The 27,289-nt window shown below is 54.4% G+C and overlaps 10 protein-coding genes across 10 annotated transcripts; 6 read left to right on the forward strand and 4 right to left on the reverse strand.

Annotated features, from left to right (window-relative positions):
- The first annotated feature begins 1 nt into the window (after position 1).
- MONBRDRAFT_35569 (uncharacterized protein) lies at positions 2–2,462 on the forward strand. The gene is made up of 8 exons (XM_001742221.1): positions 2–120; positions 249–392; positions 506–560; positions 773–1,055; positions 1,166–1,599; positions 1,720–1,837; positions 1,922–2,201; positions 2,330–2,462. Exons 1-8 carry the CDS (start codon positions 58–60, stop codon positions 2,423–2,425), a joined length of 1,473 nt encoding a protein of 490 aa, XP_001742273.1. The 5' UTR covers positions 2–57; the 3' UTR covers positions 2,426–2,462.
- A 476-nt stretch (positions 2,463–2,938) lies between these two features.
- On the reverse strand, positions 2,939–3,866 carry MONBRDRAFT_30893 (uncharacterized protein; the record flags this gene model as incomplete). The annotated part of the gene is made up of 2 exons (XM_001742674.1): positions 2,939–3,345; positions 3,455–3,866. 2 exons carry the CDS (start codon positions 3,864–3,866, stop codon positions 3,011–3,013), a joined length of 747 nt encoding a protein of 248 aa, XP_001742726.1. The 3' UTR covers positions 2,939–3,010.
- A 663-nt stretch (positions 3,867–4,529) lies between these two features.
- Positions 4,530–5,955, forward strand: MONBRDRAFT_30894 (uncharacterized protein; the record flags this gene model as incomplete). Its single annotated transcript, XM_001742222.1, has 4 exons — positions 4,530–4,646; positions 4,770–5,091; positions 5,214–5,293; positions 5,545–5,955. 4 exons carry the CDS (start codon positions 4,530–4,532, stop codon positions 5,758–5,760), a joined length of 735 nt encoding a protein of 244 aa, XP_001742274.1. The 3' UTR covers positions 5,761–5,955.
- Positions 5,956–6,291: 336 nt separating this feature from the next.
- Positions 6,292–8,259, reverse strand: MONBRDRAFT_13826 (uncharacterized protein; the record flags this gene model as incomplete). Its single annotated transcript, XM_001742675.1, has 8 exons — positions 6,292–6,423; positions 6,539–6,765; positions 6,909–7,074; positions 7,173–7,280; positions 7,349–7,473; positions 7,578–7,765; positions 7,845–7,942; positions 8,044–8,259. The coding sequence occupies 8 exons, from the start codon at positions 8,257–8,259 to the stop codon at positions 6,292–6,294; spliced, it is 1,260 nt and encodes a 419-aa protein (XP_001742727.1).
- Positions 8,260–8,736: 477 nt separating this feature from the next.
- MONBRDRAFT_35572 (uncharacterized protein) lies at positions 8,737–10,724 on the forward strand. The gene is made up of 7 exons (XM_001742223.1): positions 8,737–9,424; positions 9,510–9,620; positions 9,743–9,809; positions 9,901–10,018; positions 10,090–10,281; positions 10,411–10,514; positions 10,625–10,724. The coding sequence occupies exons 1-7, from the start codon at positions 8,901–8,903 to the stop codon at positions 10,661–10,663; spliced, it is 1,155 nt and encodes a 384-aa protein (XP_001742275.1). The 5' UTR covers positions 8,737–8,900; the 3' UTR covers positions 10,664–10,724.
- A 2,178-nt stretch (positions 10,725–12,902) lies between these two features.
- Positions 12,903–17,058, reverse strand: MONBRDRAFT_14112 (uncharacterized protein; the record flags this gene model as incomplete). Its single annotated transcript, XM_001742676.1, has 18 exons — positions 12,903–13,085; positions 13,176–13,251; positions 13,359–13,429; positions 13,557–13,622; positions 13,712–13,838; positions 13,955–14,016; positions 14,148–14,450; positions 14,565–14,632; positions 14,757–14,879; positions 14,952–15,093; positions 15,173–15,242; positions 15,333–15,516; positions 15,646–15,754; positions 15,841–15,924; positions 16,026–16,153; positions 16,261–16,296; positions 16,398–16,470; positions 16,591–17,058. The coding sequence occupies 18 exons, from the start codon at positions 17,056–17,058 to the stop codon at positions 12,903–12,905; spliced, it is 2,373 nt and encodes a 790-aa protein (XP_001742728.1).
- Positions 17,059–17,959: 901 nt separating this feature from the next.
- On the forward strand, positions 17,960–19,523 carry MONBRDRAFT_30897 (uncharacterized protein). Its single transcript, XM_001742224.1, has 6 exons — positions 17,960–18,068; positions 18,154–18,727; positions 18,835–18,916; positions 19,006–19,071; positions 19,199–19,246; positions 19,359–19,523. Exons 2-6 carry the CDS (start codon positions 18,392–18,394, stop codon positions 19,454–19,456), a joined length of 630 nt encoding a protein of 209 aa, XP_001742276.1. The 5' UTR covers positions 17,960–18,068; positions 18,154–18,391; the 3' UTR covers positions 19,457–19,523.
- A 420-nt stretch (positions 19,524–19,943) lies between these two features.
- Positions 19,944–21,066, reverse strand: MONBRDRAFT_22253 (uncharacterized protein; the record flags this gene model as incomplete). The annotated part of the gene is made up of 6 exons (XM_001742677.1): positions 19,944–20,002; positions 20,101–20,183; positions 20,307–20,382; positions 20,504–20,603; positions 20,727–20,784; positions 20,885–21,066. 6 exons carry the CDS (start codon positions 21,064–21,066, stop codon positions 19,944–19,946), a joined length of 558 nt encoding a protein of 185 aa, XP_001742729.1.
- A 1,533-nt stretch (positions 21,067–22,599) lies between these two features.
- Positions 22,600–24,449, forward strand: MONBRDRAFT_22254 (uncharacterized protein; the record flags this gene model as incomplete). The annotated part of the gene is made up of 9 exons (XM_001742225.1): positions 22,600–22,747; positions 22,824–22,903; positions 22,998–23,151; positions 23,231–23,284; positions 23,484–23,659; positions 23,831–23,901; positions 23,996–24,110; positions 24,242–24,285; positions 24,371–24,449. The coding sequence occupies 9 exons, from the start codon at positions 22,600–22,602 to the stop codon at positions 24,447–24,449; spliced, it is 921 nt and encodes a 306-aa protein (XP_001742277.1).
- A 716-nt stretch (positions 24,450–25,165) lies between these two features.
- Positions 25,166–26,778, forward strand: MONBRDRAFT_35576 (uncharacterized protein; the record flags this gene model as incomplete). The annotated part of the gene is made up of 7 exons (XM_001742226.1): positions 25,166–25,306; positions 25,554–25,817; positions 25,923–25,949; positions 26,039–26,184; positions 26,306–26,367; positions 26,457–26,576; positions 26,681–26,778. 7 exons carry the CDS (start codon positions 25,166–25,168, stop codon positions 26,776–26,778), a joined length of 858 nt encoding a protein of 285 aa, XP_001742278.1.
- Positions 26,779–27,289: the final 511 nt, after the last annotated feature.

Below are 27,289 nucleotides of genomic sequence, written 5' to 3' on the forward strand. Positions count from 1 at the left end.
TAGCTGATTCTACTGGCTTGGGACGGTGCGCGTGCTTGATACACCCGGACCTGCATCATGTCGTTGCACGATCAGCTGCTGGCAGACCTGGATGACCTCGAGGACGAGGAAGATGATTTGGTGCGTCCACGCCCGTCGGGCCTTCAGCATGGCACTCCCTCGCTTCTGGCACCCGTCTGCGCACAACGAACTTGGCGCTCACTTGCTCCCTGTTGGCCAACCAACCCGTCGAATGTTTGACCGAGTAGGAGGAGACTGAGGAGGGCGAGGCCGGCGTCGAGGGCGAGGATGAGGATGATGAGGTCCAAGAGCAGGACGCCATGGAGGTTGACCTACAACAGCTCAAGGATGATTCAGTCAAAAGTATTGCCAAACTAGCTGAAGGCGCACAGGTTTGCTTCGTGGTTGAGGCTTTCCCTTTGTATCCCAGTGCTCCCTGTACTATCCTCGATTGCACTGACTCGTCGTGCACCACCAAATCCCATGTCTTGCTGGTGCTTTGCAGTTGCGACGTATCTTGGAACGTATTGACCATTATCAGAGCATGCCCGAACGAACTAGTCAGTGCCTTGTGCCAAACGAAGGCATATTCTCCGCATTCCGCTCTGAGCAACCGCCTTGCTCGCAACCAAGGGTTTTTTTTCTTTCCTTTTGCTCTGCTCCAATCAACCATGTTTCGGTTTGCACACGTCTCTGTACAGCAATCATGCACGCAGCGTTTTCTCACATGTTGTTTGTATCTCTCGGCTGCACGTACGGGGCACATGTCTAGTTGTGGGGCCTGTGGAGGAGGACGAAGAGTACAAACTGATCGTCGAGGCCAACAACATCACGGCTGAAATTGACAACGAGATTGGCGTGATCCACAAGTTTGCCCGAGATCACTACGCACCCCGCTTCCCCGAACTGGAGCAGCTGGTTCAGGGTTCGCTGGATTATGCGCGGACAGTCAAATTGCTCGGAAACGAACTTGACGCCGGTCAGCCTGCCATCCATGAGACGCTGCCGCCCGCCACCGTCATGGTTGTGAGCGTCACGGCTTCAACAACCCAAGGGTACGTGGCAGCTTGATCCGTCGCTCGAGCATCGTTTTGCACAATAGGTAACATGCAGCATGCCTCATGATGACCTAACCACCCCCCACCACCCCCCCTTGTCCGTCCAGTGAGGAGCTGAGTGAAGAGGCTCTGGCTCGCGTTATCGAGGCTTGCGACTTGATGCTGCAGCTCCAGGAATCCAAGGAAAAAATCTATGCCTACGTCGAGAGCAAAATGCACTTGCTGGCTCCCAACATTACACACATCTGTGGCGTGTCAATCGCGGCCAAGCTTCTGGGTATCGCTGGCGGCTTGACTGCGCTGTCCAAAATGCCCGCCTGCAACATTTTGTTGCTCGGCAGCCAAAAGAAGGTGGCAACGGGCTTTTCAGCGGCCACCAATCTTCCCCATACCGGTCACATCTTCTACAGTGATGTTGTTCAAGGCCAGCCACCCGAAAGTCGGCGCAAGTGCGCCCGCCTCGTAGCCGGCAAGCTCGCCCTCGCCGCTCGCGTGGACGCCATGCGCGAGTCCAAGATCACGGGCGCAACTGTTGGCCTCAGTACGTACTCGCTGCTTTGAGTTGTTGCCGAAATTAAAGGGACAAGACGTGTCGCGTTATCATGCTGATTCTACGCGAAAATGTCTCTCGGCTCGTCGGCCCCTCACTCCTTTGCAACAGAGCTTCGAGAGGAGATTGAGAAAAAGATGGAGAAATTTCTCGAGCCTCCGCCGGTCAAGAACGTTAAAGCTCTGCCCAAGCCCGATGAAGCACCTCGGAAAAAGCGTGGTGGCAAGCGGTGTGTGTGGCTTGCTTTCGCCTGCTATGACAGTGTGCTAACAAAGCTGAAGCTGACGCTTGCACCCGGACTACTTTGTCGCAGCTTCCGCAAGATGCGAGACAAGTATGCCATGACGCGGGCGCGCAAGGCAGCCAATCGCATGGGCTTTGGCGAGTTGGAAGAGGATGAGTTCCAGGATGAGGCACAGGTGAACAAGGTTCTCAAGGAAAAGGGCTCTGTGCGAGTGACGGAACAGAAGCAAAAGGGTGGCGCCATTTCCAAGCGCATGCAGAAGCGGCTGCAGCAAGAGTCGGGCCTCATGACCACGTTGCGCAACTCTTCAGTTGCCGGCACGGCCTCAGTATCATTCACGCCCCTGCAGGTACGCCCACACGTCTCCTGGCCCGTATATCTCCCTTGGTGGGGGTGTTGTAATTTGTGGCTTGCAAGCTGCTGCTGCCGCCTTTCATTCTTCATCGCGACCGTTTGCTGTGTATTGTATTTGTGTAGGGCTTGGAGATTGTGACAACCCAAGCGAAAAAGGCAAAGACTGACGACGGCAAGTACTTTAGTGGTGGTATGCAGTTTGTCAATGTTCAAAAGTGATGGGTCACGGTGCAGGAATTGACAGACGCTTGTCAAAGACAACATCTCAAATCGCACGGAAGCTTGATTGGTTCAGTCTTGATTACTTGACCTGAATTGGTCTTTTCCACCCTGTATCGGAGGAAAAGGCATCACCAGGTTCTTTCATGTTGCTCATTAAAGACGGAGAAAAGAGACAAAACAGGGTGCCCAACAAAGGGCCCGAGATCAGAGGGCCAGAGGACCCGCAAGGAAACGCTGGCCACAGAAAGGTGCCAACGCCAAAACGAGACCAGAATGGCAACTTGAAGACACAGATAGAAGAATGACATTGATGGCAAAAACAGAAAAAGAAAAAAAAAATGCTCTTTGCAATAATTCAAAGGCCTGCTTTGAATCGCTAGTCAACAGGACAAGAGACGGTTTAAAAGAAGGGGGATGGGTTGGCACTTGGCGTGCAAGTGACAGGCACTTGGAGGGGAGGGCGGGGATGACGTTGAGGTTGCCAAAGTCAAACATGCGCCATTCCCACAACCGAGCGAAAACGGAAAAGGTCAACCACAACTCGATGGGATCCAATAAGGGGTATGAGATGAGGACGAAGGCTTAGGCCTGCGTGGCTGTGGCAGAGTCTTCTTCGGGCAGCGGGGTGTCGTCCACGGATGTGGAATTGATGCTACCGGCAGTCAGGCGTTGGCCAATGCTCTGACGGCCCCGATTCATGGTATTCTCCACTTGTGCGGCATCGTACTCGCGCAAGAGCATGCACTGAATCAGGAGCAGGACGAGAGCGCAGATCCAAGCGAGGAGTGCAAAGGCAAAGCCGGCGCCCAGGTTCAGTTTGCCAAAGAAGACAACGGCATTTGGGTTGCTGCCGTCATCATCATTGACTTTACTCTGCCAAGACACCCAAGTGGCCCATGCACCCAGGATCAAAATGGCTGCAAGTGTTGAGGCGGTCGGAGCAAGGCGTATATATACAAGTGAGAACGAGGCCCGGAACGGTGAGATTGGACAAGCGTGGCCTTGCAAACAAAGGCAGTTTCGCACCAGACAAAAACATCAAGGCGGAGGACCAGCCGTAGTGTGGGGTTTGACCGCGAGCATGATTGATGTTGCTGGTTTTGACGCTCATGAGGAAGAAGCAGAGCGAGATGAGGAGAAGACCTGCAATGGCCTTGCTGTTGGTGCAGAGCTTGTGGCTATCCTTGTCACCGTCCTCAGAGAGATAAGGGTTCTCGATACAGTGGCCAATACGACAATCACTGCCGCTTGGGTTGAGGCTAAAGACGTATTCACCCGATACATCGGCGCAGGCACGCCAGAGCCCAAAACGCACGTCGCCAGACACATCGTTTTCCGTTGCAGTGCCCGTGGACCAACTGTTGAGGGCGATGGCGAGAACCAAGCAGAGGATGCCAAAAGCATGTACGCCCAAGCTGAGGCTGTGGTACAAAGCCATGGTACTGTTGCGGTCAAGGCCTTGGCCAATGCCTCAGTCAGGTTGCTTCGTTCAGACTGCCGCCGTCTTCGATCCAGCTCCAGCCACACGGTCCGACGTCTATCAAGAAGAGCCAAGCCCAAGCACACGCAGCAGTGAGAGTTGACCTGTGTGTGTGTTTGTGTACTTTGGTCAAGGCGATGTGTCCGAACGCAATAAAGCAAAGCACAGCCACGATCAGTGGGGTTGGGAGGGGGGATATTCCACGAAACCAGGCATATCCCAACACTGTCGCAGCCACTGATCCATCCAGATCATGCACCGCGACGAGGCGGCTGCCATATTCATCTCCCCCCTCCGCACAGACTGTGTGTTCGTGTGCCTTACCCCTCCGTGCTCACGTGTGGTAAATTTACACGTAAATGCCTTGAGAAGTGGTGTGTAGGTGTGAAACCGCACACACATCACATAGTCCAGCGCGTCACGTTTATCCAATTTCCGTTCGTCTCCCCCAAGACTGAGAGACTCAAATCCGGATCTGAAAAGTATTTTACTTCTACCTGTGGGTATCAAGAGCTACAGCGAGAGAGAGAAAGAGAGAGAGAGAGTTGACGACGACGACGAACGAAACGGACGAGCGACCCGCTACCCGCGACCCGCGACGACGACGACTGCCTGAACAAGATGGATGACGAGACCATAAAGCAGCGGCAGGCTCGCCGCGAGCGCATTTCCTCGCTGTTGGGCGAGAAAATGCTGCAGGGCTGGTGCATGCTTGGTTCTACCTGTCCCAAATGTGGAGTAAGTTGGTGGCCCACGAGGCCGACCTCGCCCGTTGCTCGGTCTCGAGTCTGGCTGGCTTTGTGGAACTTTCTCTCTGTGTCGCCTCGCGCATTGACCTCTGCTCTGTACTCTGTGCGGTAGACGATTGAGATGCGGGACCGGGAAAAGAACGTCGTGTGCATTGCGTGTGAGATTATCGACGCCGAACAGCCGCAATCAGCTGCGGCGGCTGCGTCCACAAACAGCACAGCTGCGCCTCGCGCCGAAGAAGCAGCCGCGGCTGTGCCAGCAATGGAAGCGGCTGCCCCACCGGCACCCGTGGCCCAAGCAGCCCCTACGGCACAAACAGCCCCTGCGAGCCAACTCAATGGACACGGCATTTTTTCGATGCGCTCCAACTCGACCTCCCCTCAACCCATGCCAGAGACCCCCAATGCCCGGCCATTCTCTCTCTCGAGCAAGCGTACGTGACTGGCGGGGATTTGCTCCAGACCATAGTCGTCGACACATGCACCAAGCTAGCCCTGCGCTTCTTTTTTTTTATTCTCACTCTTCCTCTTCCTTACTCTCTGTTACCCCTCGTAGGTCCGCATGGGTTGCTTGACTCGCCCACCACGCGCAACGCCGCGGCAATGGACAGCAGCTTCTTTCGGCGCCTGCATCAGGTCAGGCCTTTGTTCACTTTAGCCTTGACAGACTACCGCATGGTGTTTCCCGCCATGACCAATTGTCTGTCTTCTCAAATCATCTCTCTTGCACTTTGCCCACCAACAAACAGTCAACGACGGGAGCTGCCACCTCTTCAGACGTTGGCGTGCCTTCATCGCGCTGGGCTAATTGGCAACCAAGCCAGAACCACCCAACGGCGCAGGATGGTCAGCATTTTGTAGATTCAACCGACATTGCGCGTGCGCAGGTCGAATCCATCAACCTTCAGGTGGAGTACTCGGTGCGCCTGGCCATCCACAGCATGAACACCAAGATGCAGCAGGCCTCTACCATGCTTGACAACGCCACATCGGCGGCCGAATCTCTGGAACTGATTCACATGATTCGCGACACAGCCACAGTCATCAGGGAGCTCTTTGCCTTCCATGGCAGCATTGTGCAGGGCATTCCCGACTTGCAGTAAACACGCACGACGTGGCTCGCAAAGGGATTTTTTTTTTGTGTGTTCGCGTGTGTGTGTGTCGGAGATGAGGTGTCCTATTGGGAAATACATTTGTGGTCAATTCTCTTTCTCTTTGCGTGAACACGCTGGCCCATCAATAAAGTTTGAGAAATTGTTGCTCGTGTCCTGACTTGCCACTCGATGTGTCAAAGCGCCAGGGCCTCTGCCTCTTCCCAAAATTAAGACTGCGACCAGCACACTTTCTCTTTGGGTCAAGTCCCTGACCGTCCATCCGAAGCATACGCGCAACGGCACATGATGCTGGCAACACGGGACCTTCGAGGTGGTCCAGACGTCAGCAGCACCGTGCATAGGGGTACCAGGAAGCAATTAGCGCTTGCCCTCGGTGCTTGAGCTCAGCGAGCTTCCTGAATATCGTGCATGCAGCCTCGATTTGGCCATCTACAACCATGTGGGGTACGGCACGCGCAACATTAACAGGCTGGAACAGGCATGCAGTCATGATCCAAGGAAAACCGGGATTGTAGCACCTCACAGGCCTACCTCTGTCCGCAGGCGTTCGGCGTTGTAGAGAATGGTGGTGACATCAATGTCCGAGGGATAATTCTGCAGCGTCTTGACGCACGCAGCAAAGTCTTCGGCCAAGATAATGTCCCCGCACAACTGAAGCACAGAACAGAGGAGTCCGGCGAAAGGGGGTGAAACAGGATGTGAGACTTGAAGACGATCCGGATATGACACAGCTTCGGCCTGAGAGGCAAAGCCCGAGAAGACAAACCTCGAGCATGGCAATGCAGACATGCAGCAGAGTGTCGAGGCGTGAGCTGGAGGCAAACAGCGTATCCCACAGTCGCATCAGATCCGGTAGCTTGAATTCTTGCGATAGCAGTAGCGTCAGCCAACGAAAGGCGTAAAACTGGGGCTTGAGGGACATGTTCTGTAGGCTCTCCGCCAGGTCGGGGCGGTGCTCAGCCAGCAGGACCTCCAAGCGTGCCATGAGCGCACCTAGGTTCGAGGCGACAGGCAGTCAAGTGTACAAGTGTATGTGCGGCGGCACCCATGTTAGGCCCAGCACATGACCAAAAAAAAGCCCAAATGTGGCGAGCACGTGTGCCTGCCATGCATCAGCCTGTCAAGCCGGGACATACCAATGCCCGTCTCAGAGTCGTCCAATGTTTTGATGAAAACGTCTCGAATTTCCGACATGAGATTGGTGAAGCAGAAGAAAGCATCTGCCTCTGCATGTTGGCTCCAGGTGAGGTCCGGATCCATGGCAAAGCAAAAGTAAATTGGACCTAGGATCTCGTTCATACCCTGGAATAGGCATTAATGGAAGTTCCAAGTCAGTGGGCAAAGGCACGGGTCCTGAACGCTTCGCACGAGTCTCGTGTAACGATGGAACCACATCTGACCTGCACGTATTTGATGCCCGGGTTGAGCTTGGCATATATAAAGAGGATGCGCTCGATGACCTCCCAATGCCGCTCGTCGCCCGAGGCAGGCTCGACCATCATGTCATTCTCCTTGCTGTTGGCCGGCACCGAACCGCATGAGGGCAGCAGACACGGCTCGAGGGTTTTGCAGACACTGGGCCTGCGGACGACAGGCTGCGGACGCACCGTTTGATAGTTTGCAGGCCATCGCGATTCGTGACAATGGTGGCTGATTCCAGGACAGCCTGCTGCACGCGATGGCTCAACGGCTCGCGAGACGCTGCACACAGAAGTGGTGTGATTAAAAATGCATGTGAGTCCACAGATAACACGCTTTCCGATCCAAACCAGGGGCCAAGCAGCATTGAATGAATGTTGACGCACGACGAGGCCGGCCAGTGGGCTGCTGAAAGAAGGAAAAGTCTGGGTTCAGCCGACGAACATCCTTGTTGATTTGTGTCAGCACCTCATTGTCGTGAAAAAAGTCATCCCTGCCCAGCGCGGTCAAAAGGTGTGGGGCATGAGCTGTTGCACTCAGTGAGCCAGCCATTGCGCCTGATACAGACGAACCACTGCCGAGCTCCCGTGTCGGTGCTCGAGGACATGACCCCAAGCGGGTCCACTTCTTGCGCCGCCTCAGTCTCATGTGACTTGATAAACTCTTCGATAAAGTCTTGGTACTGGTCCCGGGAACGCTGCAAATGTTCATCCCAGATCGCTTTGTTGCTGGGTAGATAAAACAAGAGCACCTGGGTATCACGCAGTGGACAGCGGCGTGGTCAGGCTCAGGCTCGATGCACAAGGTACTACAGCCCTCCATGCCGCTCCAAAGACCGTGGTATGACCGGACCTTCCAGCACAGGGAGCGAGCGCCCTTGATTTCGGGCACGCCACCACGACAAAAGCTCTGTAGGTGTTCAAGATCGATCTCCGACTCGGCCATCAGCTCGTGATAGTCATCGGCCCTGTGATCCCAGCCCGATGAAGAACCACAAGTCAGGTCTTTATCTTGTGAACGATGAAGAACAACAACGGGTTCAGCGCTCGCTTCCACAGTAAGCAGCATGCGGCAAAGCCAATTCATCAACCAGCTGGCAGGAGGACAGACCGTTTCTTGGCGCGGGACATGGTGGCAGTGAAGCCCAGCAGCAGGTGGGCGCACAGCCACGCAAAAACAAGGGTCTTTCACCTCAGCAAGCCACGTTCATAGAGTATACGCCCCACAGAGACTAAACTGGATCCGGGTGCCTCGTCCCTCTCTGTGTATGCCTGCGTACTCTGTCCTCTGACTGGTCTTTACCCACCAAGTGCTACGGTTCCTCCTGAAAAAAAAAATGAGCTGCTGCTGTTGTCCGACCGGTGCGCTCGCCAACTTCTAAAAAAAAAAAAAAAAAAAAAAAAGGAACCAGCACACCAAATTGTATAATTGATAGTCACCCTTCAAATTTGAATTTCTGGGTGCCAATAGTTTTGTTCTTGACTGCTTTCGAAGACTGAACCGCGTGCTCAAGAGAGAGAGAGAGAGAGAGAGAGTTTTGGAACCGCGTGACACACGAGGACGACGACGTGCATTGGTGGCGTATTGGCACCGATGCTCGCTGGCTGTGCTTGTGCATGGGCCAGGTCTGATTGTACGAGGCTGGCTGGCTGGTTGCAAGAGAAAAAAAATTATTGTGTGGTTGAGCATTTCCTCGAGAGCAGCGAATCATGTCGCGACGGGGGACGGCTGGCCCGGCAAGCGCAGCCGCTCGGGCCCGTGCGCGAAGGACGGCGGGGCGACAACAGGTTGAAGCTGCTTGGCATCAAGCTGTGGAGGAAGGCGACTCTGAAGATGAGCACATGAACCGTATTCGTGCTCGCATGGAGGCCTTTGACGAGCCCAGCAGCGACGAGAATGAAGAGCAGCCAGATATGGGTGCTGAATTGCCGAGCGATTCAGAACAGGTGACCTACGTGCAGCGTCAACAGCAAAGGTTACAGCGGCAGTCGCGGCGTCCACGTCAGGCCGTGTCCGAAGACGAGGATGAAGACGAGGACGAAGATGATACCGGCGGTGCTGATGAGACGGATGATGCCGATCAGCTTGAGAGTGAAGAGAGCGACGACGACGACGATGTGGAGGGTCTGCAGATTCAATTTGATGACGATGCAGAGGTGCAACGGTATCATGCCGCCGCAGAAGACGGCTTTCAAGCCTTGCAAGCGCTGCAAGAGGAAATGGGTCTCAAGGCGTACGTGCATTTGTCAAAGCCACTGCCACTGCCGGTGTCTTGAATGCCGTGTCCATGTGATTTTAACCATGACTTCTTCCCGTAGTTTCCGCCAGCTGAAGGCGCGTGCTGCACAGGTCTCACAGACAGCTTCCACCGGCTCTACGGGGCAACAGCCAGCCGCCAAGAAGCCACGACGTCAACGTGGCTCGAGCGCGTACGTCGGGAAAGAGGCAGATCTTCGTTTGCCCTGGTTGACCCACCTTTTGTCTTGTGTCGTTCTGTTCACTCACACTTTTTTTCCTTCGTCCTTGCTCTTCGTGTCGCTCTTGCCAACAGGCCGCAGGAGGTGTCAAGCAAACGTCGTCCTCGTGGTGTGCGCCAGGTTGTTGCCAGTTACAAGCCGGTATGTACGACGCCAGGCGCACCGCTATGCTTTGAGCGCCGCCTCATGCATGTCTCATGGCGACGAACCTTCTCACCTTTTGTTGCTGCAGCGTGCGCGCGACCCCCGGTTCGAGGCCGTGTCTGGTACCTTCCATGCTGATAAGTTTGATCGCAACTACGAGTTTTTGGAGGAAAAGCAGCAGCAGGAGCTGGACACTGTCCGCCAAGGTTGGCTCAACCCCAACGGTTCGCAACCCGTGGCAAGGAACAGCATCGCTCATAACATGTTCCACGTGTAGAATTACGACGGACCAAGGACCCCGAACGCCAGGAGCAAGTCAAGCGCTTGCTACAATCCTTGCGCAACAAACAAGCAGACCGCAAGGCCAAGCGCACGGCGCGCGAGAGGGACCATGCCCGTCGACAAGCCATGCACCAGGCCGGCCTCATTGACCAAGAGACCGGCTTGGCCAAGTATCACCTCAAGAAAAGTGTGTTTCCCTCGAGCGGCTTTGGAGATCGTGGCCATGCCGCGATTCGCAGATTCCATTTTTCTGGTCCTCCGATTCCATTCGCTCGTACCCCGCGGCCTTATACTCACGCTCCCTCTTTATTTACAGGCACGCAACGGCAGCTGGATCTGCTGGCGCAGTATGATCAACTGAAATCAAACAGCCAGCTAAACAAGGCCATGAAGACGCGGCGCAAGCACCGCGTTGCCAAGGTTCGGCTATCGGCGCCAGATGTGCATGACTCTTTACTTGCTGCCCTATGCTCACCCCGTGTCTGTCTTTCCCGTTCTCTTTCTGGTCGTGTTTTTCTGCTTCTGGTCAGCTTAAGAAGAGCTTCCCCAACAAGCGGGAGGAGTATTAGAAAAGTCGTGCAGGCTCTAGTTCTTGCGCCCCGATGGATGACCAATCGAGTTGATAGCACGATATGGTCTCAGAGCTTTGCGAGTGATGTGGCCCACACAAAGTGCTTGACATTGCCAGCTTCCGATCACACAACAAAAGTGGCAAGGATGAAAAAAAAAAGTGAATTGCACAGAGAAAAGAGGAATGTCAATAAGGGTTTTTACTGCTCTTGAGTGGCCTCGCTGCTCAGCATGCTAATCTGCAAGGGGGGAAAGACAAGCGAGAAAGGACGATGAATAGTGCAACAAAGTGAATCCAGTGCATCCCTTGCGTCGTTTTTCATGCCAAAACATACCTCAGCCTCAGGAGCATAGTCGGCCATGGCCGAGGGCAAGGGGGCGTCCGCCACTTGCTGCAGGAAGTGGTCACGCAGGGCCTGCTGGGCTGCCTCCTTCTCGGCGCGGTCCAAGCGGTAGCTGGCCGCGCTGGCCAGCATGTTCTCGCCGACGAAAACGCCAACAACAAAGGTGGGCAGATTGCTGTGACGACCGCTCTCGCGCACCACGCGTGTCTGCAGCTGCTCGCTCGAGTCACGGAGCAAGTGGCGGAGCATCAACTTTGGATGCTCCATCTTCACAAACTGGTCCAAGTCAGCCTTTCCGACACGCAGTTGCGTGAACACATTCAATTGTGCAAAAACGCACAAAAAGCGACACAGAACAACGAGTGTATGAGAAAATCATGCGAAGCGAAGACTGCCGCCAGTTGCACATACACCAGAGGCCAAAATGGCACAAGTCGCCGTGGATTGGCACGACATACCTTGGCCAGAGTATGAACGACGAAATCGCGTGCATATTGGCGCGAAGCTTGGCTTCCATGCTCGTTGTGCAATGCTCCCACAAATGCTTGGAAAGCAGTGCCCACAGCTGCGCCTTCGCGGGGGAGGTCCGAACCGTCTGCCATCATATGAAGCGTGAGCCATGAATGGACGCTTGGGTGAAACAATCAAGTGCCAGGCGATAGGGGTTTTAAAAAACACACCGACGCTCTGGCCGGTATGGAGAGCATGGTGCAGGCCCAGGTTGGAGGCAATGGTGGCCAGGTACTGTGGGCTGGTAAAGTGCTCTACAATGTCGCTGCAAGGGTTGAATCGCAAGGCTGCCATGAGGTCTGGTCGCCTAATGTCCATGTGCACATTCGTCCTTTCAAGCATTTGGAAAACAAAAAAAAGACGCACCCAAGCGCGTTCTCTGGCATGTTCGGATGAGTGTAAAATAGGTGCTCCGTGATGTGGAGAGTCAGCACGGCCTTGCCTGCCAACAAGAGCGCAAAATGCAAAGGAGCCACACCCAAAGTGAGCTAGGGTTATGCCCAAAGACATCCATGGTCTGCTCGTGGCCATCATACCAAGATGCGCGAGGCGGCGGTTGTGAATGGAACCGTTGACGGCCGTGTTGCCAAAAATCTGATGCAGGGCCTCATCGGACAACGTCTCGCCGGTGCGCGCGGCAAAGGCCTGCGCTTGGCGCAGCTCACTGTTGAAGCCCCCATAAGCAAAGGCGGAAACATAAGCTAGGCGTTGGCACTGCAATGTATTTGCCGCAGCCCAACTCGGAGGATTTAGAAAAAAAAACAACCAAGGGGACCTACTCATCCGAGAGACGGAAGGTTCCGGGCTCGATATCAACAGTAGCCTCGGCGTGTACAGCACCAGCATGCTGTCGTGCAGCCACGTGAAGTGCCCGTCCTACGAAATTGCGCGCGCGCACACACACATATAACCAGATACACGGGTCAACATGGATGCCAGCTGCCAGGGGGAAGGCAGGTTGTTCGTGCGTGCACGGCACCCATGGCCGGCTGACACTCGGCAAAAGTCGGGTCACAAGGATAAAAAAAACCAACGAGCATGGCAACAAGCTCAACATACGCAGCACAGAACGCTGAATGGCACTGGCGGCAGCTTGTCGCCCAGCAGCGGCAGACACCAGGCTTCGAAGACCACGCAGGGCCGTCATGGTGGAGGTCGGCGCTGCCATATCGGGGCTGTGACCTGGTTCTCGTGTTGTGTGCAAGTGAAAAAGAGCCACTACCAAGTGTCAACAATGTGGCGTCGTTCTTGTGCGATACTGTGATTTGCGTCACACATTGGAAGCGTTGTCAGCATATATTTTGGAGAGATGAAGTCAATTTAAGTACCACCGACAAGAAGCAACCGGACAACCGCGACCCACAGCTGTGATCGGTAGACTGCACTAATGGTGGTCCGGATCCGGGACGACGGCATTGAAGACTAATCGGCGATAACGCTGATAGGAAACCTCAGCCGGCAATTCATAAATGGTGTTTGATTTGCCGATGATCGACTCGAAAAAGTCTTCACGAGTCATGTTAGCATGAATGTTCGCAATGTCCTTGCGCGTAATCATGCCCACCAGCTAAAAGAGGCACCCACGCCGAACGACATCAAAAACCAGGTCACAAATTCATGGTGATCAGGCCGACACAAGCAAGAAAGCCAAACGTACCCGATTTTGAATGTCCACGACGGCCAGATGCCGCAGCCCCATGGTGCGAAAGAGGTGAAAGATGCGCGACAGCGAGCTGCGCAGCCACCGCAATTGCACGTCATGAGCGTACACTCCCGCTCGACAAATCGACTGCTGCAGAATCGCTTATGGAGCATGCCCAAGAGGCAAAGCAACCCTTACTTGTTCCACCGCACGGAATAAGGCGACTTGTTGTAGTAAGCCTCTATATCCAAAAACTTTTCTCGGTCACCCTGCACGACATCATTACAGGAAGCACGGTCAATGATGCAAGAAGATGCGGTGTGACCACACCAAGAAAGGTGGCAGAGCGTTTGCGATTCCGAAGAAATAAGGGGGCATGTTTGCCGTCGCACTTACCGCGCTTACACGCAGGGAGCTAGCGGTCGGCCAGCGGGGGTAGTACTTGCGAATTTCCTGTACCGTCTGCGGCGACAATGTAGCCTTTGAGCCCGGTACGAGCGCCGCAGCATACATGCTAATGCTGCGCGTACACGGGCAGGAGCGCTACGCACCAGTTTTCTGCCTTTGATCGAATTGCGCAGTTTGGGGCCATAGGCCTTCTCCTTGAGCAGGACGATCAGAGTCGAGCGCAGGACTTGACCCTCAAAGATGCCCAGCTGTGTATCATCGCCATCAGGCCTGGACCAAAAAATAGACCACACCAGATGCACCATGCGCATGTCAGCATTGATCTGTCAGCATTGATCAACGGCATGGCACCAGAACCTGCAAGAAGAGCGGGCAGCCCGTCTTACCAGGAGATGACGGGAAATGCGTTGTGCTTGCTCTCCTTCAGCAAGTCGACAATGTGGCCAACCTAAACGGCGCGGTGCGTCATGCGCAGCGCACAAAATGAACAGTGAGGGCAGCACGTTAGCCCTGCCACGCTGCTGGGCAGTCTACTGCACACTAATGAGAGCGAAGCAAGCATCGCACGGTCACACACACCTTTTCATGCAGCCGCACGCATTGAATCTTGCGGGTCATGATGTCCGAGGCAGTCAGGTGGTAACGAGAAACCACCGGAGGCTCCCAAGGTAGAAGCGGGATATGCTTCAACTCAATGTGCATGTCATAGATGCCCTCATTGAAACGGTCACCAACCCACTTTGCCACAATGACAGCAATGATAATTGGCAGACCGTAGGAAACATTACCGGTGGCCTCGATCACAATGACCGTCAGCGAGATGGTCATGCGTACCACACCGCCCAAATTGGCCGCCGCCCCGATCAGGGAATACTTGCCTGGCTGTGGTGTGAAAGCAATTCAACAAAAGACACATCAGAGCCAGCCTCAGTTGACTCGAGCCAGGACATCTCAGTTCACAAAGAGCGATCATTGGCAAGGGTGTACCCCACTCACGTTGGTCCAGGCGCGCCCAGGAAAGATGGCGGTCAGGATGGTACCAGCCAGGCGACCCCATGCTGCGCCTATGAACAGGTGACGGTTTGCCGTCGACACAAAAACATCCAAGCACAAATGACGTCGATGTGTGTATGCGTGTCGAGCAGCGCAGGCAATGGAGAGAAGCTGTGCCACATAACGTTGACATACCCGTCAATAGCGTGGGCACAAAGAGGCCAGAGGGAATGGCCAGACCGTAGGTCATGCAGCCCAAAAGCCAATAGGCAAGTGCAAACAGGGCCAGAGTTTCATAGTTGTAGCTACCAATCTCCGCTGCAAGCCGGGGACCAGAGGAGGGGTTCGAGTCAGGCCAAAACGCCAAAGCAAAATTCGGCGTGTGCAGACCAAACTTGCCGTGGAAGAGGTTTTTGATGCTGTCTTCAGGCGTATTGAAAAAGAGTGAGGCCATGGCGCTGTACTGATGGTCAGCGCAGAAGAATTGCAGCGGCGAACTGCTTTCAGGTGATTCGCCCATTGGCAGGCAGTCCTATGGTAAACGGGCGCCATGGTCAACCCTGGGGCTGGCGTCTCCAAGCCCAAGAGGAAACCAGACTACTTGCACATACCGCCGAAAAGAAGATCATGCTAAAAGCGACAGCAACAGTGATGGCAGCAATGGCGCTCACTTCAAGCAGCCTGATTGAACGGATGAAGCAAAGCGGTGGGTGGACATGAGTCGAGTGCGTCAGATAGATGACTACTGGGCTGCGCCAATTGCAAACGCACTTGAGCTTGCGGCTAGTGATAAACTTCATGCGAAAGCGGGTTAGATAGAGGTTGAGGCCGTTAAAGGCGGCGCCGGAGAGGCCACCAATCAAACCCATCAACATAAAAATAGGAATTTCCGCAATGGTATAGGGCATGGTGTCAAACTGTCCGAAGTTAAGCAAGCCTGGATTGCTCAGCGCACCTGTTCATGTCCGAAAGGATAGTAGTTGTTAGAGCGAGCGGAAAAGGGCCGGGAGATACACTTGCCAGAAAGATCTGCTACGATGTGGCCATAGCCAACAATCGCGGCGCATGAGCTTTGGTCACATACCCCAATCACCACCCTTGACACCCGATAGCAAAAAGTTGAGTGTAAAGGTTGCGGTCATGGACGCGAAGAAAATGCGCCAAGTCAGCAATTGGTTCCAAAAGGAAGAGCCCTGGTTTCAGCGCACGCGCGTCCAAAACGGTGCAAGTGAGGCTGGGCATAGCACGATTGCGATGTTGTGAGCTTGCTAATACGCACCTCTTCGAGACTAAACAGTACGCCACCAATAGGAGCACCAAAGGCGGCGCTCACACCGGCTGCTGCACCACCCGACACAAAATCCTGTGCATCCACCAGCAACGGCCGGTCAAGGCAACAATGCGACGTGAAAAAGACGATTGCCAAAACTCGGAAGCTCGTAATGAGGTGCGTCGGGTACATACACGCTTGTCAACGTCGTTGCGAAAGGCTGAGAACCAGCTGGTATGCAAGCTGCTGATGCTTGTGGATTTGCCCTGGGAGATTCCGGCGGCCACAACTGCACCGGAATGGATCATCGGGCCCTCCTTGCCTGCAAGATCACGATTGTGAAAGTGCGGGTACAGGGGAGAGGCTGAGACGCGGCCTTTACGACGACGGTGCCAAAACTCAAAAGGGACGTGGAACTGCATGACGCACCGACAGCCATGCCACCCACGACGGCGCACATGACACCTGATGGCAAAAGACAGATGGTGAGCACAGTGTGGGGTGGTATTGTTGCCAGGGCAATGCAAGCCGAGTGAATTGCACGGCATGCTTTATCAAACACCCACCAAAGCCTTTGACAAGCAGGGTCTTGAGCCGAACCACTTCGGGCATCTTGATGCCGTTCAGAAAGCATTTGATCTACAAACGTTGCGTCGAGTCGAGATGAGGCAACGCGCCTGCACTCTGGATGCTGGATGGGCGGGGAAGCCGTGCAGTGCGTCTGCTCGTTTGAATATATTGAAGCGTGAAAGGTCTGACCTCTGAGATACCGCTGCCCTGGGCGACTGGAGCATAATAAACGGTGAGGGCACCGGCCAGGGTGACGAGAGCGACGTCGGTGGCAATCCAGAGAAAGAAGGAAGAGACAAGGCAGTCGTGCTGGACGCAGTGCTCAATGTTGTTGGCGAGCCAGCGAAACTTGAGGCCAGATAGCTTGAGAATGGCCATATCAATGGAGCAAGCAATGCCGGCGGTGATGACGCCAATGACAAAGTACAAGGCCCAGCGCTGGGCAATATGAAAGTTGTTTTGCTGTTCTGTTTCCTTGCGTCGCAAGGCCTGCTCAATCTCCGATTCGGTTTCCTCGTAGTCGAGGCCTTCATAGACGGCCTGCTGTTTAAAATGGCGTTTGGTGGGTGGCAACACGTGGCCAAAGGCGCCTCTGATGCGGGACCAGACCGTGGCCTTTTGGTCGTGTGCGAAGGGCCGGCTCTCGCTGTCAAGCATGAGCTCATCGGAGACGCTGACGTGACGCATCTGCTGCTGCCGGCGGCGCCAAATGCCGTCCTCATGCTCGTACGTTTGCCCGACCGTGCCATAGCCAGGGCCCGCCCGGCCCAAGCCCTGGGTGGGCATGTCAGAGTCGAATCGGGATGTCATGGCAAAGTAGAAGCAGGACACCAAGATGGGTCGCACGCGTGTGCCCCCCCCTTGGCCTAGATCGTTGTCACCGGGCTAGACACCACCACCCATGCTCCGAGCACCGACGTACAGCCTACACACACGCCAATGCCGTACTCTCCACCTACAACCGCGAGCCGGAACGAAGCGGGCAAGCGCCAGCCGAAGCGAAGAGCAAACAAACAACTCGTGTATCAGCAATGCCTCCGAATTTTTGCAACTCATTCCTCTACAACCCTTTTCACTCCCACCCACAGACAAACCAACCCCCTCTCGCCCAGTCCACCTTGGCCAACCAGTCTCCCAGCCAGTCTCCCACCCCTACGAGCCACCACCACCACCGCCACCAACACCAACCTCGAGGCAGATGCCACCCAAGTCCAAGATGAGAAGCGAGAGAGAGAGAAGAGAGTTGACATGTGCTGTGCGTGCTGGAAACTCTCTATTTCTCTCTCAAACTCTCTCAAACCCTCTCAAACTCTCTCAAACTCTCTCAAACTCTCTCAAACTCTCTCAAACTCTCTTAAACTCGCTCTCTCTCTCAAACTCTCTCTCTCAAACTCGCTCTCTCTCAACACATGCGTTATCATCCTGTAACAACAAACTGGAGAAATGTCAGACAGAATAAGGACGTTAACCGTTTGAGTTCAAGAAGGTTTTTTGTTTTTGGCGGGAAATTCACTTGTTGGATGTTGTCGGTGGATGTTGCATTTGCTTCGTCGGGCTGGACGGATTTCTAGATGGAATAGCTGGCTCAGGGGGCTGGAGGTACGGCAGCAGAAGTCTGGTAGCTTTGAGACGCTGAAGTTTGGGGACGCGAGTCAAGGATCACAGAGGTAATGTCTGCATGGACCTCTTGGGCCTGACGATTGTTTTTCAATTCCCTCTCATGGAAGATGATGTGACCGCTCGTTGACTCAGACTCATCGCCATTCTGGCTGCAAGGCGCCTGCTTGGAGCGGTGGGTGGCCCGGCTGTGGCCTCGGCGTGCGAGTGGGCTGCATCAAGACCAGCACTTGCGACCAAGGCACTTGCCTCGGTTTGGCAAACCCCACGAGTGGCCACGCTCTGGACGTCGCGGGCTGCGACCAACGCTCGCCTTGATCACTCACGCCAGAGCCTTGCCGGTGCCGCCCTTGTCTCCCGCCCCACCATCATCATGAGTGACGACCCGGTCGTGCTGAAACGGCGCATCGCTTTGCTGGTGCAAGAAAACGAGATTCTTCGTGCTCGCCTTGCCACCTACGAAGGCGCGGCAGACGACACCACCGCCAGCAGCGCGCCCGCCAAGCGACCCAAGGTCGATACCCAGGCCACGCGCGAGGCATTTGACAACCAAGACGCGCTGCTTGATGACGAGGATAATCCCTACTTTCCTCTCTCCAATAACAAACGCGTCACCGTCAGCCGTTTCAAGGCCTTTACCCTCATCCGTCTGGGCGAAGTTTACAACGATAATGGCAAAACCAAGCAGGGCAAGGGCATCAGCCTCAAGGTTCGCCCCCCCCGCAAGTTGCCAGCCAACTCGGTAACTGGTGCAAGAGAGCAGGACACATGGCATTTTGAACTCAAACCATGCCTTTGCACACGCCCTATTTGCAGGCTAGCGAGTGGGAAACGCTCAAGGAAATCAGCGAAAGCGCGGAAAAGGCGTTTGCCGAGAACAACAAAGACTTTACCGCCAGTGCGTGTCTCGCCTCGACCTCGGTTCCATGGCGCGCGATAGTAGTCGAATGTCTCAGCACTGGATGCCATTTTGTGGGCTATGCGTAGGCCTCGGAGAAACGCGCAATGGCCTTCGCAGATTGACCATTAGCGACTTTCGCGACAAGCTTTATTGTAAGAACATACCCATGCCTACCACGGAAACAGAACCCCGTTCCGCCCCATTCTCATTGACTTGGCTTCCATTCAAGTTTCTTATGCGACTGCTGTGCCCTGGTCTACCCGCGTTTGCTCGGTTTAGATAACATTCGCGAATTCTACAAAGACCGCTCCGATGAATGGAAACCCAGTACGTGGCCATGGTTTCATCTTTCTTCGGCTCCACCGTAGCAATGCAAGATTCTCACTCGTGCACGCAACCCCGCTTGTTTTTTTTTTTATGTTTTTCCCACCCTCCGTAGCCAAGAAAGGTTGCATGTTGACTGAAGACCAGTGGAGCAAGCTCATGGACGTTGTGCCGGCGCTGGATGCCGCCATTGCAGAGTTGTCCGAAAAGTGATGACCCTTCTACCATCGCCCCTGAAAGCTTCAACAAAGCCATTGATGCCAAACGCGTTTCGTTTTTTTTTTTTTTGTTTTGTTTTTTTTTTTTTTTGCGTTTGTTTGTTGACCTTTGTCTTGTGGCTTCTCAAAGTCGATTCGTTGCTGCAGCGACGCTGTGCCTGTCATGAACGAACTGCGCGATAAACCTGCACAGTTGGACGGAATTGTCCAAGCAGGTCGGGCTGGCCATACACCGAACCTCTGGAACAAGTGGGAGTAAGCAAAGAGAGAAAAACCTGCGCGTGGCGCGGCTGTAAAGACTGAAGGTCTGGCAAGGGAAGATACAAGAAATGCACGAGAAAGGAAAAAAAAAAAAAAGGAAAGAAAGAGGATAACCACAGGACAATCAAGAAACAGTGCGAGTACAAGTACAGCAGCAAAAGAGGGGGCCCCTATAGTTTCAGAGCTGGTCGCATGGGTCGAGTTTCACCAACAAAAACGCCTCACGAAGTGGGTACGTTGCGCGCAACGCCAGCCTCCTCAAGCATGTCGTCGAGCTCGCCTATCGAAAAGAAAACAACGCGCAGCGCAGTACAGTGAGCCAAACAGGTTGACCAGCTGACGCATGAGCTGACATATGAGAGGTTGGAACATGCATACCGTTCTGGTGCATTTCGATCATGAGGTCACAGCCGCCAACAAACTCGCCATTGATGAACACTTGAGGAATGGTGGGCCACTCTCTGCGGACAGACCCGGGACGCCCAGCACGTGAAAAAAAAAAAATGGAAAGAAAAATATGGCTTTGGAAGAAGCTAAGATGACGTGCGCATGCTTTCAGAACAAGATAAAAGCAGGCAACATACGAGTATTCCTTGATGCCCTGACGAATCTCCTCGTCGCTCAGCACGTTGAAGAAGGGGACCTTCTCGGCCTCAACACCTGCAAGGCAAACAAACGATGGTCAATCAACTTGCTTCGCGATAATGTGGCGACTTAAATTCAAGGGATATGAGGTGAGCGAAGAAAGGCCGAGAAGACGGTGCGGGGTAGCACAACAAACCATGGATCTCGAGGACCTGAATGACGGCCTTGCTGAAGCCGCACATGGGCATGGACGGCTCGCCCTTCATAAAGACAAAGAGCTTCTCCTTCTGCACCAGCTGCGCGACCAAGACGCAACGGCAAGGCCAATTGCACACACGCAACGTTTGGGGCGGCAAGCGTGACCGGGAGTCAGCGGCTATGGCTGAGCAGAGCAGGGTTGAGGCATACAAGTGACATACGTCATCAATGCGGTTCTTGACTGCGGCGTCCAGAGCATAGCAGCGTGCCTGCGCCAGACTAAAGTCAGGTCGAAGAACATCCAAGGTGTGAGCAGCACGAACAACAAGACCGAGAGCTGGCATCGAGTCGGCAATAACGCAGCAGGGTCCAGACGCACCGGCTGGCGGCGAGCACTGCCAGGTTGGGGCGGAGCGCGCTGACCGAGGCGCGCATGAAGTGAGCCAGCGTCTGCGGAGCGGTCGTGGTAATGTGCCAGTTTGGTGAGTCATGATTGCAGGCTGCTGTCAGAAAGCGGCGCAGCAAGCGGCGGAGGACCCAGAGACGTCGCAGCAAAGGCATGTATCCGCACCATGGTGTCGTGTGTCGGTGTCGAGCGTTCTAAGAAAAGCTATGCTTGACAGCTGAGTGATAGCATACATGGCGTGCCACAATGAGGATCAAACTGGGAAAACGGCAGCCAACGGGCCCATGCATTCAGGAGAAGAGGCTTTGGGCAGATCAGATCAGAGCACCGCGTCGTGACTTGACGTGGACCGCGAGGCCAAGAGGCATCATGCCTTGAGCACCCGCGTCCCCCTGCATACGACTGCTCAACTCCTCAACGCCGCCAGCCCCACCCTTCATCCACCTTTGCCCCAACATGTCTACTGGCTCCACCACAACCGCATAGCATAGATCGACCGCCAACTTCCCGACTACGACCGAACGACGAACGACATACCGGCGCAGAGCGAGAGAGAGAGCGAGAGAAAGAGAAAAAAAAGCGAAAAATAAAGTTCAGTGTGTGTGTGTGTGTGTGTGTGTGTGTGTGTGTGTGTGTGTGTGTGTGTGTGTGTGTGTGTGTGTGTGTGTGTGTGTGTGTGTGTGTGTGTGTGTGTGTGTGTGTGTGTGTGTGTGTGTGTGTGTGTGTGTGTGTGTGTGTGTGTGTGTGTGTGTGTGTGTGTGTTGGCAGTGAATGATGTCATGTGTCAACTTGCTAATAGCAGTAGTAGTACATCGCGTGCATTCGTCTAATCGGCTTTATGGCACGTATGGCAGTATGCTGGCTGCGTGGGGCTCGGAAGCGAGTTTGATGGCAGGGTCTGATGCGCCTCCAGCTGGCTGGCGCTGCCCCTTTTGGACGAGTGAACTTGCACTTTGGGCCTTGCTCACACAATGTGGTGGAGCGTGCAACACAGCTGGCGAAATTTTTGAATTGCAACCGTGCTGTTTGGCATCATCATGTACGCAGCCCTTCTCGCCCTCAAACGGGACCAAATTTCGACAACGGGGACGTGGATGGATAGCGCCAAGACGTCTCCATCGACTGCTTATACTCTGACCGCCCCTTCCCCACGCCCTCGCGCACTGCCGCTGCCATTTCTACCTCTTGAAGAAAGACACACACAGATTCAGTGACAGCCACAACGTTCGAACCGGCTCCACATGCGAGAACGCACTACCACACCCAAGCGTTCAAACCCAATGGCTGGCACGTGTACTTTTACCACACCTTTACATGCGCTCTGTCCACAATTGGTGTCGTATCTTAATGTTGTCGTTGAAGATTTGTCATCCTTTTTGAATATCTGACATTGCAGCCCCCCGCCAGTCTACCTACCTCTTGTGGTAGTTTTTATTATGTTTCAATGCGAGGTATATCTGGAACAGTTTAAACTTTTCCGAGTCATGTCCTTGTTGTTATTTGCGCCGCTGCCGTGCTTGACACTGTTGCTGCGCAGCTTTTGGGCAGATGCTTGCAGGATCGCCGTGCTGTTGGGGAAGGGGGGTGCGGAAAGATACCAGCAAGGAGAACGACGAGCCGGTCTGGGCGTAGTCAGTTCCACAGGTTGACGTCGGCTCGCGGAAGAACGACAGAATCTACGATCGAGGATGGAGGCCTTGGCGGGAACGGCACCGGTGGTGCAGGCCGCTGCTGGGACCCTCTTTACCTGGGGCGTGACGGCAGCCGGGGCGGCCCTGGTCTACGTGGCCATGCCCAGTCAGCTTTTTCTAGACACCTGTCTTGGCTTTGCTGCCGGTGCGTGAGCAAACTAAAACGCTTCTGCTGCGCGCGCGAACCTGGCTCAGATTGCCTCGTTGTCACTCCTGCACAGGTGTCATGCTGGCGGCTTCGTACTGGTCACTTCTGGCGCCATCCATCGAAATGGCCGAGAGCAGTGGGAGCTATGGACAGGTCGACGGCGTGCCTTTTCTATCCGCTCATTTCGCCTCGCCCATCTGTTCACAACACCAGTCGGAAGCTCACGCCATGTGGGCCAAATGCGTAGAACGGTGAACTGGCTTTCTTCCCGGCAGCCGTCGGCTTTGTCCTGGGCTGCGTCTTTGTTTATGGATCAGAAGCGCTTCTTCCGCTTCTGGGTATGGACGGAGATGTCCATGAGCTGATTGCACACAAGAAAACCGATGGCGATGCCCTTACACGTGAGCAGCTCTGTCTTTGTCTACTGCCGCCCTGGTTTCTTATTCCAGCTTGCCCGGTGACGTGGTTGTAAACTTTTAGTTCGCATCTCATTGGATCTCGTATGGCCGGAATCAACTTGCATAGGCGAGATTCGTAGCTCGCGTTCCAATCGCCTCTCCGTTTCGGAGAGCCAGCCCATCGCCCCTACACCAAAGCAGGTAGGACGTTACGTTCGCAGTGCGACCTGGCACATCCGTCCTTGTTGTTGCTTTGCGCTGCCCCCGCCGCTAGCCCATCGTTGTACACAAACCAACATCGCTATACATGAACGGACGAATGGGTTAGGAAAAAGCCCGGGCTGCCGCTGCCGCTGCAAGCTGGCGTCGCACGCTCTTGCTCGCGCTGGCCGTGACCATTCATAACATCCCGGAAGGCTTGGCTGTTGGCGTGGGTTTTGGCAGCGTTGGCGCCTCGGCCTCGGCAACGTTTGCCAATGCCTGCAATCTGGCGCTTGGCATCGGCATTCAGGTTTGAGCGCAAATAAATACCATAGCTGACCCCTCTTTTTGCAGGCCAAGCGCGACCAGCTCTCGTGGCTTTTTTTTTTTTTTTCTTCTTCTTCTTTCTTCTTTTCCGACTTGACCGAGAACGACTAGCTATTGGAATGCTCACGCTGTGATTGTACGCCTGGGCTGCCAGAATTTTCCCGAGGGCTTGGCCATTAGCCTTCCCCTTCATCGCGCGGGTTTTTCCAAATGGGACTCTTTCTGGTTGGCTCGGCCCGACGGCTGCAATCCTCGCACCGTCACCACCACGCCAAGATCTCAGCTCGAATCATGACCCGCCCTTTGCTTTGCCATATAGGTATGGGCAAATGAGCGGCATGGTTGAGCCCGTGGCCGGCGTGCTCGGGGCAGCAGCCGTCCAGCTGTTTACGCCCATTTTGCCCTATGCCCTCGCTTTTGCCGCCGGTGCCATGGTTTGTCGTGCTTCCGCCACATGCTTGTCCAACGAGGCTTTTTTTGTTTCTGTTTTTCTCGGCATGATGCGTCGGTCAAGTGTGTACGTGCATCGGCCTTGGTTGACCGATGGCCCATTTGTCTCTGGCAGATCTATGTTGTGCTGGACGATATCATTCCTGAAATCTGCAACGGGTGTGACACCTTGGCCCTTGACCCGTTGTCGCTGCTGAATGGCCGCCAACGCGTGCTCACGTATCACACTATCGTTGCTGCCCAGGTCACACCGCACTGCAGCCAACATGGGCGCGGTTGTTGGTTTCGTCGTCATGATGTGCTTGGACGTTGGTCTGGGTTGATAAAGCCAAACTTTGCGACAAAGCCATTTGCACATGGTCATCTTTCCCGCATGCCAAGCCAACGAGGCGTCGTCGTCAAGAGCAGTCTGCGTTCATGAGCTCGTTCACAAGCTCATGCACAGCACACGCTGCGCGCCGATTCGCCCGAGTTACCCTTTTTGATGGATGTCCTTGCGCCCTTTGGCCAGTTGAGCAATTCTTACACAATTGTGGTATCATGATGATCAAGGGTGAGACCAAGGCTGCAGCTGCAGTGTGTAATGATGATGCCAAGGCATGCTGATAAAGTATTTTATGGTACCCACTGCAAGCACAAGTCACCCATGGCCAAGCCAATTTCGTGTTGAATATAAAAGTATTTTACTTTGTCATTCAGCGCACATGCCTCAGCGTTTATTTTTTTACGCACAAACGTGTGTTGTTGTGGAGCCCTGGGCTGGTTGCCCCCTGAGCAAGAGGGAAAAAGAGACGGAGGCAGACTGGGGAGGGTTGGAGAGACGGGTTGCGCGCTGGGTTTTGGCGGGCTGATGTGGATTCATCTCACCTTGGCGTCATTTTTTTTTACGTTCAAATTCAGGACTCGCAGCCAACACAACAAGTTTCGGTCCACACCCAGGTTGGTCAGTTCGCGACGGGGGGGGGGGACTTGTCAAGTCTGCATTTTCTTCTGGCTCGACAGTGATTGACTCGCGCGTGTGTGGCCTCAACTTTCAGGCATGACTTCAATCAAGCAGAACCATGGCGAGGGCCTCGTCCTTAGTGAACAAGAGGTGGAGCAGTACCTTCACAAGGGCATTACCTACTTTGGTAACCGCGTCTGCCCCTTTGCCCACCGTGCCTGGTGGACGGCCAATGAGGTAAAGATTGTGTTGACTTTCGAGTAACCCCGGTCTCTTCTGCTGTGTTCCAAGTGCATGTTTTGGTGCCCTCCTGTCCATGTCTGTCTGTCTGTCTGTCTGTTCGTCTGTCTGTCTGTCTGTCTGTCTATCTGTGTATCTTGTCCAGCTGTCTGTCCCTCTATCCCTCTGTCCCTGTCTGTCTACCTGTGCATGCATACTCACGTTCAACATTTTTTTTTTTTTGGTGCGGTGTGGTGCGTAACAGACGGGCTTTGCGGACCGCATGACCTACGTCCACATTGAGCTGATGGATAACAAGCCTGCCTGGTATCAGGCCAAGGTCAACCCATCCGGCACCGTCCCTATGCTTGTAGTGGATGGTGTGCCCATCTTTGAATCCTTGATTGTTGCCAACTACATGAACAATGCTGCCGGTGGCTCCCTCTGGCCTACCGACCCTCTCAAGAAGAGCCACGTCGAGGCCATCATTGCCAAGTTTGATAGCAAGTGCACCGGTGCCCTTTATCAGGTTGGCCTCCGACGCCCTGGTTATGCGTCACACGGCGATCATCTGACGGTTCTTGACGCTCACAATTTCTATCTTGGCACAATGCTACATGTGTTCCGAGTCTAGGTCGTGCGCAACCGTGATCCCAGCAAGGTAAAGACACAGACCTCAACCCTAACCCTCATGGCTGTGCCGGCTGCAGTGGTGCGTTGCCTCATCTCCGGTCGGTGTCCATGACGCAGGATGCGGAGCTCAAAGCCTCCCTCAAGAGTGCCTACGAGGACCTGGAGGCTCTTTACACCCAGTTCAAGGCCGACCCGGCCAAGCCCTATCTCATGGGTGATGACTTGTCCATGGCCGAGATTGCCATGATGCCCTTCCTTGACCGGTACGACTCGCATCGTCCACGCACACGAGAGACAACCTCGATGCTTTTGAATCAAGGACGCGCCGTGTGCCACGGGGTTGACCCTTACCTCTTGACTTGCCGCCGTGCCTGTGTGGCGTAGCATGGTGCCGACCTTGGAGCATTACCGTAGCTTTAACCTATTCCGCGAGGCCCAAATTCCCAGTACGTTTGTTGCGGCGTTCTGTAGAGTGGTCGGATTGCGGTGGTGTGTGTGCCGTGGCCACTCATTGCCTTTTGCGCATCGCGTGCAGACCTGCAGCGCGCCTACGAAGTGGCCTCTGCTCGCCCGGCGTTTGTCAAGACGCGCTTCCCCGATGCCGTCAAGCTCATGAACGTGTACGCCAACGGCGTTCGTGCTGCGCCTCTGCCCCGTACGTCCACCTGCCTTGTATTGCATCAACCCCGGTGTCGCATTCACTTCTCGAAGCATGCCGGCCATGTCGTGACTCACGCTTTGATGGTTGCCTGGTTTTAGCCACCCTGATCCAGCGCGCAGCCCAGCGTGCGCCGATGCTGATTGCCGGCGGCCTCGTGGGCGCGGCCGCTGCCTTTGCCCTGTTGCGGGCCCGCTAAGCGCCGTTGTGATTAAGTGCATCAATTCAAAATCTCAAATCAGACACCAACAGTGTCGTGTCTGCATGAGAATACACATGTGAATCCCAAAGAGTCGCATAACTTTCCTGCAAGCTGTCACACCCCCCATTTGCTTGATGACTTTCTTTTTGAAAACCAAACAAGATACCTTTGACGCCCTCCTCCTTTCCTCCCTGCGCCGTCGACAGGAAGCATGGCCTCGAAGCAGTTGTGCATGGTTGCGCCATGAACCACCTCATTCTATTAATTTCTCCTCCCCTTTTGCTATGGCTTTTTTTGACCAACGTGCTCAAAGCCCCTCTCTCTCTTACTCTAGTAAGCTCTAAGTAAGCCTCTCTATCTCTCTCTAAATCTCTTTCTCTTTCTCTCAAATTTCTCTCTCTCTCTAAATCTCTCTCTCTCTCTCTCTAAATCTCTCTCTAAATCTCTCTCTAAATCTCTCTCTCTCTCTCTCTCTCTCTCTCTCTCTCTCTCTCTCTCTTTCTCTGTC

This window comes from Monosiga brevicollis, genomic scaffold (assembly GCF_000002865.3).
Source record: "Monosiga brevicollis MX1 MONBRscaffold_2 genomic scaffold, whole genome shotgun sequence".
Taxonomy (NCBI): domain Eukaryota; class Choanoflagellata; order Craspedida; family Salpingoecidae; genus Monosiga; species Monosiga brevicollis.

What these genes read in the sequence shown, in the direction of transcription:
- MONBRDRAFT_35569 (XM_001742221.1), top strand. Translation starts at nt 58, where the DNA reads ATGTCGTTGCACGATCAGCTGCTGGCAGACCTGGATGACCTCGAGGAC. An exon ending in ACGGCTTCAACAACCCAAGG is followed by an intron (nt 1,056 to 1,165) that starts GTACGTGGCAGC and finishes TTGTCCGTCCAG; the next exon opens with TGAGGAGCTGAGTGAAGAGG. An exon ending in GGGCGCAACTGTTGGCCTCA is followed by an intron (nt 1,600 to 1,719) that starts GTACGTACTCGC and finishes CCTTTGCAACAG; the next exon opens with AGCTTCGAGAGGAGATTGAG.
- MONBRDRAFT_35572 (XM_001742223.1), top strand. Translation starts at nt 8,901, where the DNA reads ATGTCGCGACGGGGGACGGCTGGCCCGGCAAGCGCAGCCGCTCGGGCC. An exon ending in TTGTTGCCAGTTACAAGCCG is followed by an intron (nt 9,810 to 9,900) that starts GTATGTACGACG and finishes TTGTTGCTGCAG; the next exon opens with CGTGCGCGCGACCCCCGGTT. An exon ending in CAAGTATCACCTCAAGAAAA is followed by an intron (nt 10,282 to 10,410) that starts GTGTGTTTCCCT and finishes CTTTATTTACAG; the next exon opens with GCACGCAACGGCAGCTGGAT.
- MONBRDRAFT_30897 (XM_001742224.1), top strand. Translation starts at nt 18,392, where the DNA reads ATGAGTGACGACCCGGTCGTGCTGAAACGGCGCATCGCTTTGCTGGTG. An exon ending in CTTTCGCGACAAGCTTTATT is followed by an intron (nt 19,072 to 19,198) that starts GTAAGAACATAC and finishes TGCTCGGTTTAG; the next exon opens with ATAACATTCGCGAATTCTAC. An exon ending in CTCCGATGAATGGAAACCCA is followed by an intron (nt 19,247 to 19,358) that starts GTACGTGGCCAT and finishes CACCCTCCGTAG; the next exon opens with CCAAGAAAGGTTGCATGTTG.